The following is a 16,806-nucleotide window of genomic DNA, read 5'->3' on the forward strand; positions in this document are numbered from 1 at the left end:
TGAAGCCAGAACTGGAACAATCCAACCCTCCCATCCCACCTCACCACCCTTCTTCCTCCACCCCCTCACCCATCCTTAATGCAAGGACAAAAGCTAGAGGCAATGTTCATAGATTGTCATTCTTCATGTGCCATTTTCAGAGCCTCCAAGAGAGATCCTGAACCGCTAAAGGAGAAAAAAATGCTCATTTGTCTTGAACCACTGGTTGCTGTACGTTGGTCAGGTAAGAATTCTGTAGATCGTACACCTGCTGCAAGTAAAATGAAGCGGTGATACAGGACCAGATGATGACTTCAAATGTCCTGTGCCCCAATTCCCACTTGTATCCGGTCAGCGGTGGGGCCAAGGATTTTACCTAGAGGGCAGCCCAACTACTGCAAAGCACTCAGTGGGTTAAGATTTATCCGATGCAAATAAACAAAGCAGTCAGAGAGAGGGAAAAGTGTATTTCACAGTCATTACAAAAGTACATATATTTAATAATGGTGACATAAATACAGTCCTTACTTACGACCAAATCGCACAATTACAGTCGACTTTTCCTCCTGGACTTTACACGGTGACAGGTCAGTCATTTCCGTCCGTAACTACAGGCTGACTGAGGTCATGGGCACAGGCTAATGAGAGACAGTCACGGGTCAAACAGACAACATACTCTGTACTTACCAAAGGGACGGTCAAGTTTCCCATATAAATATAATAAAATAATAAAGAATTTAACATTTCTTCTTTCACTCGGTTTCATAGATTTGTCAGATGCTCACATACAAAAAACTACAGTTGACCCTCTCCTTTCCTCACTCCCCCCTCACCTCTCACTGGGTCTGGAATAAACCTGAGTTCACAGTTCAAGTTACCGATGGTGACACGGTTAGTCCTATGACAGCTGGAATCGAGGAACAGAAAACATGCCCGATGAGCTAATCCGCGATACAGGAAGACACTCATGTTCTCAAGGAAAGTACAATACAAGAAAGAGACATAAAGGGATAGATGTTCACAAGGCACAAGGACACAGCCTGCAAACCTGCAGAGCGGGACACCTGCAGCTAGCAACCATGTTCAAAAAAGGTTCCTTCACTGATCCAAAACCACACGCTTCACGTCACTTGGAGAGGTTTTTTTCAGAGGCGTTTCTTCTTTCTGCTTAGCAAGCTCCATTTTCGATGGAAAGTTCTGGAACCCGGTCTGGAGCCATACAAAGGAGGAACACCGACAACCTGGAGCCTGACTCCTTCTAAACAGGCCCCAGAGCCGGGATGACCCCAATAAGGGGGAAGCAGCAGCTCCGGGTCTTGTCAAGGGTCAGCCAGGACTGGGCATCTCGGTGGCTTCCAGGGTCAGCCAAGTATCCACCGTTTCCTTGCTCAGTCAGAAACGTGTGGGGCCGACGGAGGTCACCATTGCGAAATGAGACAAGATGAAGAACCACCCCATGGCTCTCTGGCCCGGGTGGGCTGCCAGTGGAAATGAAGGCAGGCTTTGCCACTCCCCAGGGCCACGGCCTGTTTCGGAATCAGGGGGCGGAGAGGCCTCGCCTGGGGGTGATCACAGCTGTGGGTTCTGCTCATGCCTGCACTCGGCAAGGAGCTGAAGACCCCAAGCCGCTGAGTGACCTGTCTCCTGAGCTAACCGCTCTCTAACCCATGCTGCTGTGTTCTTTTTGTTCCAATTTTGCTCCTGACTGAGCGGCCCCCGCCCAGCGCCAGGGCCCAGGCCCCATGTGGAGACGGCCCCACCAGGCCCCCTGCTAGCCACGGTCACACAACACTGGGATCTGCAAAATGTGCACACGGGATGGCGCAGACACAGAACCGGAGACGCATCTTTGGTTCGAGCCTTGGCAAAAGGTGTGAAAACAGAACGTGGACTCAAAGCACGTTGGAGGGACGCTGCCTTCCTCCGAGAAGCCGCGGTGCCGCATCCGAATGTGCTCGCTGCCGGGCGAGGCTGCTCGCAGCTTATAGCAAACTAGTTCAGCTCTAAACCACACTTGTTTCCTTGGCAGCGTGAAAACTGCGCTGGGCAGAGGTAATGAACGGTGCCTTCCGAATGCACCCACATCCAGCCTTAGCATTTTCTCTCTTCCTAAAGAACCAACTGTAAGCATGTCCCATGCCTTCCAGAAGGATGAGGCTGCCTTGATAGGGCGGGAGAAACGCAGGGGCCAGCGGCGATCGTGCCTTCCTGCGGCCCACGGCAGGCCGCCAGCCACTGAAAACATCACGGGGGCGGGGGGGGGGGGGCTGAGGCCCTCCATGCCTATCTTCTCTAAAAAACAGGAGTTTGGTAGGATCGCTTCTCATCTCCCCATCCAGGGGTTTTTAAATTATGCTACTTCGCTCTGACATCACATAAAGGGGGGAAAATCATCTTTGGAAAAGATAATTCAACGCTTAGCAAGTTTCAACCAAAATAAGAAGATGGCAAATGCATGTCCCCTTTGGCCTTTTCCTTTCATTGGGCTGCCCGTGGTCTGGCTCCGTGTCTGCCCGGCTGCCCCTGCCTGCACAGAGGGGCTGGTGCCGCTGGCGGAGGCTGTGGCCTGTCCTCCTCTGAGGTGCCTGAGCTCTAGCAGTTGAGTCACCGGCTCCTCGGGCCTGCAGGGATTCACCCCTGCGAGAGGAAAGGTTGCGTGGCCTGCAGGAGGAGCCACCGTGTGACTGGCCGACTGCTGAGAAGCCACAGTCCTGAGAGGCACACACAGAGCAAAAAGTGAGGAAAGATCTCGCAACAGGCCGTGATGTGAGGAGCCGAGGGGCCGATGCACGGTTTCCACCCAGCAGCAGGCCCCGGGCAGGGGGAGGCAGGCGGATGGAGGACATGAACGATTGAGACTGCACCTGTAGCCAGCCCTCCTGGTAAAGCGCAGCATCTCCGGGGTCCCTGCGCAAGGCCGGGTTATGCAGGCTTTGGGTCTGCGGGTTTCAGCTGTTCACAGTCGGGACAGGGCACGGCAGGAGGGGAGGAGACCTCAAAGGAGGCTCCCAAGAGGCCTTCTGATCTTCACACCCCAAATCGTGCGTGGAGCTCTGGTCATCGCTTTCTTCCGAAATCCCCAGAATCCTGCCAGTGGCCCAGGTTAGCACTGGCCTTTGACCCCGTCGGGCACATCGAAGGAGAGGCTCACGGGGGCCATGGGCTGCAGCGGGGGCATGCTGGCCTCCAGGGGCCGGTCTGCGGGGGGCTGCAGGCTCTGCTGTCGCTTCCGCAACATCTGTCCTATGCCCATCATGGGGAACCGGCCTCGGCTTTTCACGCAATTTGGGCTCCCCAGGGGCTGCGTGCCGCCGCTGTTGGGAGCTGGAGGTGGGGGACACATGCCCTCCTCCTTTGGGGGGCTGTTCTTCTCCTCATGAGCAAAGGAGACCAGAGTGGGATGCAGAGGGGTCTGCAGAGGGGACAGGCTTCCGGGCAGCAGGGCCGGGGAGAGCGTCCGCTCCCCAGGATTCCCACGGGCCAGGCCCCCCGGTGAGCCTAGGATTCTGTAGTGATGAGACGGGGACGGTGGTTCAGTGTGGTCCTCGCGATCCACGGACTCGAAGGAACGCACCATATCCAGCACCAGGGGGTCTTCCTTGGGGGGGACGCCAGCACCCCCAGGGCCCTGCACGGGGGGCTCTGGTCTCTTGACAATCCTGGGGGTCCTGGGGGGTGGGACGGGGATGAATTCCATGGAAGATGAAGCCACACAATTGGAATCTGAGGCTTTGCGGAAAATATTGCGGCAGCCGAAGGCATCTGTGTCCGAAAAAGCAAAGAAAATCGTGAAAGCCACGGAAACAGTGCGAACGGCCCTCCCCTGGCCGCTGTGGCCTCCTGACCGAGAGGGACCTTTGCTGGGGAGGCCAGAGGACACCATGAAGCAAAGCACCCCACGTCCGGAGGCCCCCACAGGGAACCACATGCTCCCTCTAGGACAGAGGGGACAGCAAGCCCCTGAGGCCAGTGACAAGAGGCCTCCTAAGTTCTAACCTGCCCATGGTGCCACCTTAACACCTGTTCTCCTTTGGTTGCTTAAAATTCTGGACCCTGCCAATGAGTCTTTGAATAAAAGAGGGACAGGGGAGCCTGGGTGGCTCAGTGGTTGAGCATCTGCCTTTGGCTCAGGTTGTGATCCCAGGGTCCTGGGATCGAGTCTTGCATCAGGCTCCCTGCGGGGAGCCTACTTCTCCCTCTACCTGTATCTCTGCCTCTGTGTCTCTCATGAATAAGTAAATAAAATCTTAAAAAAAAAAAAAAAACCTCAACACCTGCCCCTTGTTCCATAATACTATGCACCCCGGTCTCTACTCCTGCATCCTAATCTCTATCCCTGAAATAATCTGTGCCCCAATCTCTGCTCCCACAATACCACATACCCTGTCTCTGCTCCCACAATATAGTGCACCCTGCCTCTGCTTTCCCAAACCCCGCTTGCCCAGCTGGCTGACAGCACACGGTCCAGACCCTGACTGTCCTTGGGTTCCCTGGGCATGCTCACAGCTTTCCCACAGGCACAGGGATTGTGTGTGCCCCAGGGGCCCACACAGCCACCCAAGAAGGACGCACAGTGACTGAGCAGCCCAACACCAGCGGCCTAGATGGTAGCCAAGGCAACTTTGCAAATGAAATGCAACCACTTCCATCTTCATGTCTACTCCTGTGCGTTCAGTCAAGCCAAGGAGGTAGACAGCAAGCCCAGAGGGCCCTGAGCCATCCTGGGTGTTTCTGACCCACCTTTGTCGGGGAAGCCAGACTTGGGGGCCTTCCGGTCCTTCAGCAGAGCTTTGGTGTTCTGAATCTGTGTGATGAGAGAGGGAGAGGGCTGTTTGTGTGAGGGCAGGTTCTTGTCCAACTTCTTGGAAAACGGCCGATGAAGCAAATCTCCTCTTTTCTCTTGTTCTTTGGGCTTTTCATCCTTCAAGTCAAAGTAAACACACGTACTCAGACACACGCAAAAATACACAATGTGGCTCCCCTTTGAAGAGTCGTCCAAGTAGATCTGAGAAAGCCCAGCCTCTCAAATCTCTGTTCTCAACTGCGTGTCAAACAACAGGACAGCTAAGGCCCGAAGGATGCTCCAGGGACCCACCTCCCTCTCCCTGGGCCACAGGCAGGCTTCCATCATCCCCAGCTCCCTGCACGGCACTGTTCCCAGGTGCTCCAGCAAGGGCGAGCTCACCCCTAGGAGGCCAACTGTTCCAGAACAAGCTGAAGGAACAAAGGCAAAGTGCATGTGGACTTCTAGAAATCTGTGGTCTTATTTAAAGCAGGGACCTGGGGCGCCTGGGTGGCTCAGCAGTTGAGTGTTTGCCTTCGGCTCAGGGCGTGATCCCAGAGTCCTGGGATGGAGTCCAGCACTGGGCTCCCCAGAGGGAGCCTGCTTCTCCCTCTGCCTATGTTTCTGCCTCTCTGTGTCTCTCATGAATAAATTAAAAAAAAAATCTTTAAAGCAGAGGCCTAAGATTTTGCCCACAGCAGTGGTTTCGCAAAGGCAACTTTGCAAATGAAATGCAACCATTTCCATCTTCACATCTACTCCTGTGCGTTCAGTCAAGCCAAGGAGGTAGACAGCAAGCCCAGAGGGCCCTGAGCCATCCTGGGTGTTTCTGACCCTTCTGCATCCTTGGTCACGCGAGCCCTCGCCAATACGCTTAAAAGTGGCACGACTTGGCCATTTTTGCTCTAAGTCTTGCCTTTACTGAACTGTATTATAATCCCTTTGACAGGAGTGAATTTTACTGTTTTATGTAGTTTCGACCCCACAGCCTCTGGCATAAAGCCAGGCACAAAGAGAAGGCTTAATAAATAGTTACTGAAATGTTAGAAAAAAAAAAAAAAGCCAGTGAAAACCAAACTGAATGAGAATGAAGTTCGAGCTTCTGGGAAGGGTGCTTCAGCTCAGACGTTCCTTCTCTAGCCCTAAAGAGTGTTTGATGTTTACTGTTTCACAGAGGTGACTGAATTCCTGACCCCACCACCAGTGAGGGGGGAAAAAAAAAGACAGTTTCACAGGTTTGCCTTAAATGTTAAGAGCATTTGCAATTCAAGAGAGCTCATCCATTTTTCATTGATGCTCTTGAAAAGCTTCTTAAGGAAGCCTCTGCTGGTGCTCTAACAGCCCTTTCCAATGAGGATTTTCAAAGCTTTAATGGATTGGGGTTCATTACACCCAGCTGGCGGGTGGGAGAAGATGGCAGGGAAGAATTGCAAGTGGGGGTGCCAGGCCGAGGCGGGGTGGGGGGCGGGGGGTCACCGTGAGGGCCGCAGCTCCTTAGGGCTGCAAGTCTGTTCCCAGTGGAGGGCTGAGGGGGAAGAAAGGAGAAACAGCTCTGCAAACTCCTTCCCCTGTGTCCTCAGAGATTGGGGGTGGGGGACTTGGGGTGCTGGGGGTTACTCCTGAGAGCACGGCCCACAACAAAACAAGACCTGGCATCTTCTCTCACAAGACCAGGGAACAGCCAGGAGCGGTTAAATAATTCACCCAGGAGCTGGGTGAAAACTCAGATTCCCACAAAGTGGGTGTTCTCCACCCTTGCCTCCGCACACCCTCTGGAAGCCTGGGGCAGGGCCGGGCAGGAGCAAGGCAGCCGCACTGGGGCTGGTGGGGGACAGGGACCAGGCTGTGGCCCCAGGGCTCCAGGTCGGCATCGGGGATCCCAAGAGGAGGCTTGCGCTCCAGGTCATTATGCAGGACGCTACGAAGGGGGACCCGACTGTGACGTCTGCTCCAGCCCATCTCGGTCAAGGCCACAATCTTCCACTATTTCCTTCTCCCTATTTCCCTGAAGACGCCAACAGCCAAACTTTGCTCCCCTAAGGCCAACGGGAGTGAGCGTTCACACTCCCCGTGCCCCAAGCATCAGAGGGGACATGCCAGGCTCATCCTGAAAAGTCTGGCAAAAATCTCCTCCTCTCGTGCTGTTCTTTCTCCCTCCGTTTTTATGAGAAAAGTCATGAGTTCTACTGTTTATACTTTAAACAGCACAAAGGCAATCGGATGCACTTCTATGAAACACTGTAAAAAACGGTCTTTGGAAGAAAAGACAAAATCGCAGTTCCCTCCTTTTCAGGACTGTTTTCCAGAATGATGAGATCTGCTTCCTTTGGGGTGTTCTGTGATCCCTACTCTTTAGGGGAATGCCTGGCTTCATGGCTTCATCTTGGCTCCTTCTCAACTCTCTAGGTTCTCAAAAGCCAAAGGATCCCGATGCAAAGTTTCTGGGGGTCAGTACTGCCACCCAACTAGAGTTCATTAGCACTGAGAGGTGTGCCAGGCATGAATTTTCTGTAGAAAGAGCCCAAGGATGGCTCTAGAAATCTCTCCTGGTAACTGACAAAGGGATATTTGGCATCAAACAGAAAGCCGCTGTAGCGGTAGAAGGATGGGAGGAATGGAAAGAGGACACCTGCTAGGGTCACCTTGCAGAACTTAATTCTAGAATCCTGCACCCTGGTGTTTTCTCCCAAAGCCCCCTTTGTTGGGAGAACGTCCTTCTCCAGCCCAAAAGAATGAGTGATTTCACGGTGACCTGTTTCTTAGGGGGATACCAAGAATTCACCACCCAACAGATCCAGGCTGAGGAGAACTGCTGGATCAGTCCGTGTGGATGGGTCAACAGTCCACACGAGAAACTGTGTGTGTACCCCCGGCCAGTCTCAGTGCCCCCTGAGCACAGGTGACCAAATGCAGCCGACCATCCAAGTGTACCTTTCCATTTGCACACCCTATTTTCTCCACAAGAGATCTTCCGGGGAGCAGGATGCTACACTGCCTTATGTAACAGAAACAGATCTGCAGAGGGACTCGCTCTGCTCCCCCTTCGGCATGCCTACACCCACTCCCACGCTCTCCTCCCAGCAATGCTGCTGCCTGCACGGCCTCTTTGACTTTCTTCTGATTCTCACACGCTCTCCACACCCACCGCCCCCCCACCCCAAACTCCCGAAGGCAGATCAGAGAGGGGACCCCATGAGGCCCCACAAGCAAGCCCCCCATGAAACAGCTTCCGGTTTCCTTTAAACCACTTGCCACCCACTGCACGTGTGCATGGCCATTTACAAAGCTGGGCACTTTGAAGATGTGGACTGGACTGTCTACCCAAAGCTCTTTCAGGGTCAGGACTGTGTGACAGAAGAGAGCTAGTGAGCAATGGTGCACTGGGCTCCTGGAGGGCGAGGTCTACAGGAGGAAAAGCAGGTCCTCAGCCTCTGAGAGCTGAGCCCCAGGGCCGGTTCCTTCAGACTCGTCTCTGGGACTCCAGCCTCCTGGGTTCCAGAGTGGGACCCCTCCCCCTTTCTCCCTAGTTTTGGTCCTCGGGTGCAGCAGGGTGACCTTCAGCAAGTCACTTCCCCTTGAGAGAAGTGTCTTCCGATCTGCAACCACAAGTATGCTCTTCAAGGATTAAAAACGAGCCTCACATCTTATCTGCTTCATGATCTGAAAGGCACAGGTGCAGCCACACCTCTTCACCACCCCAGGCTGCTGGGAGAACTGTTGCCCTGGAGAGTTGCCCTGCCCCTCACATGGTGGAAGCTGACCACAGAGCAGAATGCTTAGCAGAAGAGCCTGGGGTCTGGAGGTGAGCTGGAGTTGTTTTCTTTGTAGAACTATCGAGTCCAGCTCAGCATGGCCTCTTCTGAAGGCCCGGTGTCCCTGTGAGGATGAGCTAACCTCATCTGATCGTTTGGAACATCAGAGCCGGGTGTGGACAGGGAACACCTGGGATGGCCCAGGGGCCCGGAAGGTGCTTGCTGGTGGCTTTGGGAAAGTCACAGAGAACTGAATCTGTCACAGGAAAAACACAACAGAGTTGAGAAAAAGAGGGCTCGGTTCCTAAGTGAGGCCCCTGAAGCTCTGGACTGCTGCAAGGCTCACTTCTCATACAGGTAGATGCACGAACGCAGAAAGGCAAGACAATAAAAAAATGGTCAACTAAACATAGAAAGCACCAGTCTGATCTGAGGGGATTCTGATAAACCCACTCATTTTGGATCCTGCATTCTAATTCAGGACTGAGTGGGGGTCTGTAGAATCCAGAGCCCTGAGCAGAGATGTGAATTTCAAGTGTCAACCTGGCTAGGCCACGGTGCCCAGTGTTTGATCCAACAGCAATCTAGATGTTGTTGTGAGGGTATTTTTTTTTAAGATGTGGCTTTGAGTAAAGAGGATGACCCTCCACAATAGGGGTGGGCCTCATGTAATCAGTTGAAGGCCACAAGAGAAAAAGACTGAAGTGTCCTGAGGAAGAAGGAATTCTGCTTCCAGAAGGCCTTGGGACTGAGCTGGTACATCCACTCTTCCCCTGGGTATCCAAGCATGAGACACATGCACACACACAGTTTGTTGGTTCTCCCTGGAGAACTCAGACTAATCCATCATAACTCCCCAAGCTCTTACCTGCACAGCATGGAATTCAAGGTCTCTTGTCCAGGTGTCCAGGGAGGCCTATGAAAAGCAACATTTACAACAATTTAAGAAGATGTACCTGCTGTTTATCCCCGAAACTCTATCCCCTATCACTTGCAGCTCTGATTGAGAATGATTGGTTTCAATGTTTAGAGGCAAGAAACCAAACTCCTAAACCATCATGCACGTCGGCAGCAGATGTTCGAATTCATGCACTGAATAGCTTTTCTAGGTAAGTTTTTTATTAAAATCTAAGACACATAACGAGGGAATGCTCTACTGGTGAGGAAGCGGTTCAATGAGTGCATTTTCTCCAAGAGCAAAAACATGCCTGAAAGCAGCACCCAGATCAAGATACAGAACCCAACTGGCAGCACCTAGAAGTCCCTCCCACCCCCACCCCTGTCCTCTCCCAGTCCCCAAAGGTAACTACCATTCTGATTTCCAACAGCACAGATGGTCTGATCAGATTCCAAACTTTATTTTTACAAGTTGCCTAGGTTTGACACAAGATGCCAAACGAACATTTTAATATCTTACCTTTAAAGTTACTGCCCCTGGGATGGGTTGAATTGCATTCCCCCCAAATTCATAACCCCCAGGACCTCACAATGTGACCTTCGTGGAAGACAGGGTTAGGACAGGCCGATCGTGTCCACTTTGAGGCTGGGGGGGGGGGGGGGAAGGGCGTGGGAAAGCACACTGTCCTTTGCCCTTGAGGAGGGGGCCTGTTGGGCAGTCACCTTTACAGAGGTCGTCCAGCCCCAATGCAATGGGACTGGTATTCTCATAAAAAAAGGGGGAAACTGGCGCAGAGATGCACACACAGAGAAGATCAGGGCGGTGCTATAAGCTGAAGAAGCCCAAAGTGGGGGACTCCAAAGATCCCTGTAGCCCCTAGTAGCCAGGTGGCACAGGACAGGTTCTCCCCTCACAGCCCTGGAAGGGAACCAGGCTTGATCTCGGACTTCTGGCCTCTGGAACTGAGAGATGGTGAATCACGGCCGGGTGAGCCACCCTCGGTGTGACGCTGTGTGACGGGACGGCAGCCCCAGCAGGCTGATCCGATCCCCCTGCCAGCCCCCTGCATGGCACTCTTCCAAGGCTGCCATGTGACTCTGCTCTACAGAGAAGCCCTCTGAGCTCGATTTTGCGTTGCTCTGGACATTCACCTTTTTTTTTTTCCCCCCAAAGATTTTAACAAAAACAGCCTATGGTTCTATGGGGTTTTATTTAATAAGCCAGTGGGAAAATGATGACTGTCCCTCCTCCACCCCACCATCCTCCAGGGCCTTATTTTATTTTTTTATTTTTATTTTTATTTTTATTTTTTATTTTTTAATTTAATTTAATTTTATTTTATTTTATTTTATTTTATTTTATTTTATTTTATTTTATTTTATTTATTTTTTCAGGAAAAGGAATCCCTGGAGCACATGCTCGAAATGTTCTTAGATGAGACATGTGTCCCACTTTCACAGACATATTTGCCACCTTTTCAAGGAAGTTAGTGAAGTCGTACAAGAACAGCACTGTGATCCCAAAGGGGAAGTTTTTTCAATTTAATTCAGCTCTTTGTCTCCTAGGAGGAAAAAAGAACTGGGACTGAGAAGAAAGAAGGGGCCACACTCCCTCCCGGGGCAGGGACACGTCATGGAGCCACCTCCCTGGCCAGCTTGTGTGCGACCTGAAGCCCATCCACCTCCTGGTGTCTTCTCCTGGACCAGCTGATGGCAACTGCAAAGAAGCCCACAAAGGCTCTGAGTGGGCTTTTACCTAGAAACTCTGGGCCCTTTCAGATCTTCCGAACACTTTTTCTAACTGGCCCCACTCCATTCCCCGGGTTCCAACAGAGGCGGGTTGGATAATCTAGTAATGGCCTGTAATTTAATTAGTCCAAGTACCACTACCGTTTGGAGAAAACAAATGGATCATAGAAAATTGAAATGCTCTTTTCCCATTAGTGTTCCTGTTTAAACCCTAACTGTTAAATATTTCAACAAATGTTTAAGACGCTTGCCGTGTGTTTTCAGGCCAAATGAGATAATCACCCGAGAAAAATGATCTGGGTGAAAAAAAAAAGGGGGCCCCTTTCCCATCACAGACGCTCTCAAACAATCACAAGGCAACTACGGACACAGGCATCAGCAAAGTGGCTCAGAGGCCACTTGGGCACACACATCGGGCACTTGGTGCATCTGTGGGTGCTGTTACTTGAGTCGCTTAAGAGTCAAATGCAGGGGCACCTGGGTGGCTCAGTCAGTTACAGGTCTACCTCTACCTATGGCTCAGGTCATGATCCCAGGGTCCTGGGATGGAGCCCCCCACCATCAAACTCCCTGCTCAGTGGGAGTCTGCTTCTCTCTCTCCCTCACCTGCTCCTCCTGCTTGTGTGCTCAATCTCTCTCTCTCTGTCCAATAAATAAATAAAATCGTAAAAAAAAAAAAAAAAAAAAGAAAAGCCAGATGCAGACCAAGAAGCAAGGGAGTCTTATGGTGAATCCTACATCATCTGTACCCCAGCTGAGGCGACAACCTCCAAGCAAGTGACCAGGAGATGTCCCTGCCTGCCTTAGGGCACGGACACCTGGTAACGATGATGGGACATGGGTGCTAGGCTGCAGGTGTGCCCTCACCCTGGCTTCAGTCAAGCGAGGTGTCCCACCTGGATCATTCCACCTTCTCCCCTTATGGTCCCAATTCTACCTGGAGACCCAGGTCAAGGTCCATTTGATTCTTTCATGTGTTCATTTGGCAAATATTTGCTGAGCACCTACCGCATGCCAGGCATCATGTAGATTCTAGGGATATCGTGAGGAGCAAAAGGGACAAGGCCTCTGCTCTTCTGGAAATCAGGGTCCAGAGTGGGAGAGAGGTGTGGGTCAAACACTCCCGTGCAAACAAAACGTGCAAATGGGACAAGCTCTAGGATGCAGAATGGGGCGTGATGGCCTGTGGAGAGCCGGGACCCAAAGGCAGAGCACGGAGAATGGCAGGGATCCAGGAGGAACTGACCCTGCCTTGGAATCTGAAGGTAGAAGATATCACTCAGCAAAGAGAGGTGAGGGGAACATTCTGGAAGAGGGGACAGGGTGTGCACAGTGCTGGCAGCCAAGAGAGCACAGAAGTCTGGAGGCCCCGTGGGACTGAGCATACAGCTAGAAGCTGGGCTGCATGTGGGGTCCGGGGAACAAGACTGGAGAGGCAAGCAGATGCCAGTCTAATCCGGTGGCCATGGTACCAACTTTGCCTTCCAGGTTAAGGAAGCCTTCGAAGGTTTGGAGCAGGGAAGCGATGGGATCCCATCTGAGTGTGGACGGCTCAGCTCTGGCTGGCATATGGAGAGGTGAGAGCCAGACATTCATGGGGAAGGGGGGGCAACCAGTTAGGGCTGCAGCAGACATCCAGGGCTGGGATGGATAGGGATGGAGGGGCCGGACAGGGTTTGAGAGGTTTAGGAGTCAAGCCGGCATAACCTGCTCCAGGGGTGAGGAAGAGTAACCCCTGGGTTTCTGCTCTGTACTGAGGGGTAGGGATGCCATTTAGAGACAGACACTGGGGGTCAGGGGGTTCTGGGCATGCCTGATGAGAGACCCTCGCTCACGCAGTGAGTAATTAGCCAGAGGGCTCTGGAGCTCAGGGGACCCTCCTGCCCTCAGCCTGAAAGCCATGCATGGGCTTGCAGCTTGGCCTTGATGCACTGCCACTGCCGGCCCCCCCGCCCCCCCGCCAGCTTATCCCCATCCTCATCATGCTGGTGCTGCAGCCTGGTTCAGAGGAAGGAGGCCTCCAGCCTGGGGTCAAGGCCAAGCCCCCACCCCCAGCCCCAGCCATCTCTGGAGTTCCCCCCAATTTCCCTGCCCTCGATCCTCCCCAACCCCGGCATCCTTCCAGCAGAGGCCATGGCATGGCCTCTCCTGCTCTTCACTGTCAGAGCCACCAACAGAGAGGTCTACGCTCACTGTCTTCACTTCCCTTCTTCCTCTTCTGAAACCCATGCAATCTCTTTTTGCTTTTGCCACTCCCACAACCCGGTCCCTGTTAGACCCCCAGGACAGCTAACTGCTCAGCTGACACCACTGACCATTTTAGACATGACCTTTCCCATGGTCTCCCTGCCGCCATTCCCTGCAGCGTCTCCTGCATGCTCCCAGGCCGCCCCTGTCATCCCTGCTGGTTTCCTTGGCCAGGGTGCAGGGGGCTCCTCCTCTCCATCGCCTTCAATCTCACCGTCCCTTGGCTGTGCCCAGATGCGACAGCCGTGCCACTCATCCTGCCCTACCTCGATGCTCAGGCCTGGCCTTCCCCTGGCTCCCGTCACATTTACATGTGGTGCCTGGTAGCTCGGCTCTCCTGTCACCTGTGTCACTGGACTGGCCTGGGCCATGCCCCGGTGCTCCCCGTCGCTGTTGAGGATCCTGGCATGATGCTCAGTCACCATCCATGGCCTCACTCAGCCTTTGCTCAAGAAAAACCGGGGAAGATCTGCCTTCCCTGGGGTCAGGCCCGGCTCGTGCAATCAGGATGTAAACTGATCCATAAAGGGAAGAGGGAAGCGGGCAGGCCTCACGCAGGGCACGGAGGAAGGCTCCCCTTTTGATCAAATGGAACCATTCCGGGGACACGTGGCAGAGGCTCCGGAGGGGAAATCAAGCAGATTCCCGGGAAAATTGGGGAGAAGGCAAAGGAGCTGCATCTGACTAAGTGTCCAGTGAGGAGTCCTTGAAGGGTGGGTGGGGGGGTACCCTCATCCTGTGCCCCTCACCCCGGATCCGGCTTTCCCAGGCACAGTCTCTTCACAAGCACCAAGTATTTGGTATGACTTGCCACATGATACCAGTTTTTACTCTGAAATCAAAGAATCTTGGTATTTTCTCTTAGTTATGCACTATGTAGCATCAAGTTGCCAGGAACAGGTGCCTGGAAAAGCTTGCTTTCCCCCAAAACCTTTCCCTGTCCTTCATTTTACTGTCTCCTTCTGGTGCCAAGTATTACACTCATGCATACTTTTGAGCATCTCACTTTTACCTTTTGAAGCCCTGACAATGGTTTCCAACCTTGGCCACTCGATGGAATAAGCCAGGGAGCTTTAAAAATCCTGACACCGGCCCCCCACCCCCGCCCCGCCGCCCTTCAGCTCCCCTGCCCTGAGACATGAGATTCAGGGGAAGTGGTCTGAGGTGCAGTCTGGGCATTCAGATGTTTAAATGCTCCCAGATGGAGATCCCTGGGTGGCTCAGTGGTTTAGCACCTGCCCTCAGCCTAGGGCGTGATCCTGGAGTCCCGGGATCGAGTCCCACATCGGGCTCCGGCATGGAGCCTGCTTTTCCCTCTGCCTGTGTCTTTGCCTCTCTCTCTCTCTCTCTCTCTCTCTTTCTGTGTCTCTCATGAATAAGTAAATAAAGTCTTTTAAAAAAATGCTCCCCGATGATTCTAATGCATGGCCACAGCTGAGAACCACAATCTAACTGATAGTGGCTTGACTGTAAACCATTTTGGGGGGGACTCATTTAAGCAAGTAAATATTTGTCTTTTGTCCCACAATCATTTGTTTCCTTTCCATTCTGCTCTCAAAATGGAAATCCACTCTTCCTAAGCAAACCTGGCTTTTGCTCCGGGGGGGTCACTCACCTCATAGGGCTCCTTGGTGGGCCTGCACTTTTCTATCTGGTAGAGCTGGGTCTTGTAGCAAACGCTGTCCTGGATGTCAGATTTCTGGATGTCAGAGGAGAAGGAGGGGAAAAAAGCAGGGCTTAACTCACAGGAAATAGAAACATCCACTAAGCAGTCATTAATTTTCAAAACAGCACTTGGCTGAGAAAGTGCCGAAAGTGGTTGGCAAGCCAGTTAATTGTGATGCAAAGCCTCGTCCAAGGGTGGCCTGCAGGCAGGATGTGGGCCTCTGGGAGAGCCCCAGACCCAGGGGCAGGCAGCTGACTTCTGTTACTGGCTCTGGCAGGACAGGGCCAGTTAGCCCTGGGCACGTCGCCACTCCTTGCTGGTCTCAGTTTTTTTCATCCATGCAATGAAGTCTATTCTAAGATGTGAAAGCAGAAACCAATTATGTGAGCTAGAAAGAATAACTTATTTCATTGACCTGCTAAACAGGATATAGATCTTGCTTATTGGCTTATTGAAAAACAGCCCTCGTCTGCCTGTCCACCCAGTGAGTCACAGCACATTCATAATACAGTTTAAAGATGATGGAAAACTGTTATCTAAGAGATGTAGGTGCATGACTAAGGTGCGATCCTGTCTGGAGACGGGCAAATTAAATGACTAATTAATTTACCAGCCAACAGATATTCACGGAGTGGCCTTAAAGGCTCCCACACAAAATCCACACTTCTTGGTTTTAGGAAGAAGAAATGAGAACTGGGAGACAAAAGGGAGAAATGGCAAATAAGGTATGTATTTTACTTTTTCATTCACTAGTTTTGGTTTTAAAATTATACATGGGTTGTTTGGTAATTGGTTGATGAGATTAATAGTTGGGACAGTGCGTACTGTGCAATTAAATTAGCGATGTGTGGAAATTACGGAGCAGACCAGCTGCAGCTGTTTGCGGGGATTAATTCACTCAAGTTAAAAGCAGCCCCTCGCCTAGGCATTGGTTCTCAGACCAGGTACGCCCCATGATTGAAGGGTTAAGTGCAAAACAGACACAATAAAGTAAAAACCTTCTCCAGCGAGAAATACATTCGCTGAGTTTCCAGGGAACATGCTCAGTAAACAAAGCCAAGCCCAGCTTTGCCACACTTGCATGCCACCCCGATGCTGGGCAGAGTGGAAGAGCAGAACAAGCAGATGGCAAGAAACAATGACAAATCAAGACACAGCCTAAGAGCATCAGGGATTGTTTAGGAAGAGTGTGAGTAACCGAAGTTTGTATCTGTAGATGTGGAGGTGGACAGAGGAAAGAAAATATTTTAAAACTGAAAGTCCCAGGGTGCCTGAGTGGCTCAGTCGGTTGAGCATCAGGCTCTTGGTTTTGGCTCAGGTCTTGATCTCAAGGTCAGGAGGTCAAGCTCCATGCCGGGTTCCACGCTCAGTATGGAGTCTGCTTGGGATTCTCTCTCCTTCTCCCTCCGCCCCTCCCTCTGCTCACATGCCCCTGCGTTTTCTCTCTTTCTCTCTCTCTGTCTAAAAATAAATGAATCCTTTAAAAAATAATAAAGTCCCTTGGGGTGCCTCACTGGTTCAGTTGGTAGAGCATGCAACTCTTGATCTCAGGGTTGTGATTTCAAGCCCCGTGTTGGGTGTAGAGATTACTTAAAAATAAATCGATCGGCATCCAAAGAAGTTCTGCCAAAACAATGTTGAAATAGGCTAGCTTATTTAGGAAAGTAGCAATTTCATCCTTTAAATATGGAATTGTGAATTTTATAGTTAGCTTCATGGAGACACTTTTTTTA

The 16,806-nt window shown here is 52.0% G+C and overlaps 1 protein-coding gene across 2 annotated transcripts in view; it reads right to left on the bottom strand.

The window, feature by feature from the left end:
• Positions 1-429: 429 nt before the first annotated feature.
• The window catches only part of HUNK (hormonally up-regulated Neu-associated kinase), a 105,376-nt gene continuing 88,999 nt past the window's right edge, over positions 430-16,806 (bottom strand). For both annotated transcript variants that reach the window (XM_025985129.2, XM_072740853.1), the window contains exons 8-11: positions 15,023-15,106; positions 9,383-9,430; positions 4,720-4,900; positions 430-3,741 (exon numbers count right to left, since the gene is read on the bottom strand). In XM_025985129.2, the coding sequence (XP_025840914.2) occupies positions 3,083-3,741; positions 4,720-4,900; positions 9,383-9,430; positions 15,023-15,106 (972 nt within the window). In that variant the 3' untranslated portion in view covers positions 430-3,082. The remainder of the gene's footprint in view (positions 3,742-4,719; positions 4,901-9,382; positions 9,431-15,022; positions 15,107-16,806) is intronic.

The sequence above is a fragment of the Vulpes vulpes genome, chromosome 15, assembly GCF_048418805.1.
Source record: "Vulpes vulpes isolate BD-2025 chromosome 15, VulVul3, whole genome shotgun sequence".
In the NCBI taxonomy this organism is placed as follows: Eukaryota; Metazoa; Chordata; class Mammalia; order Carnivora; family Canidae; genus Vulpes; species Vulpes vulpes.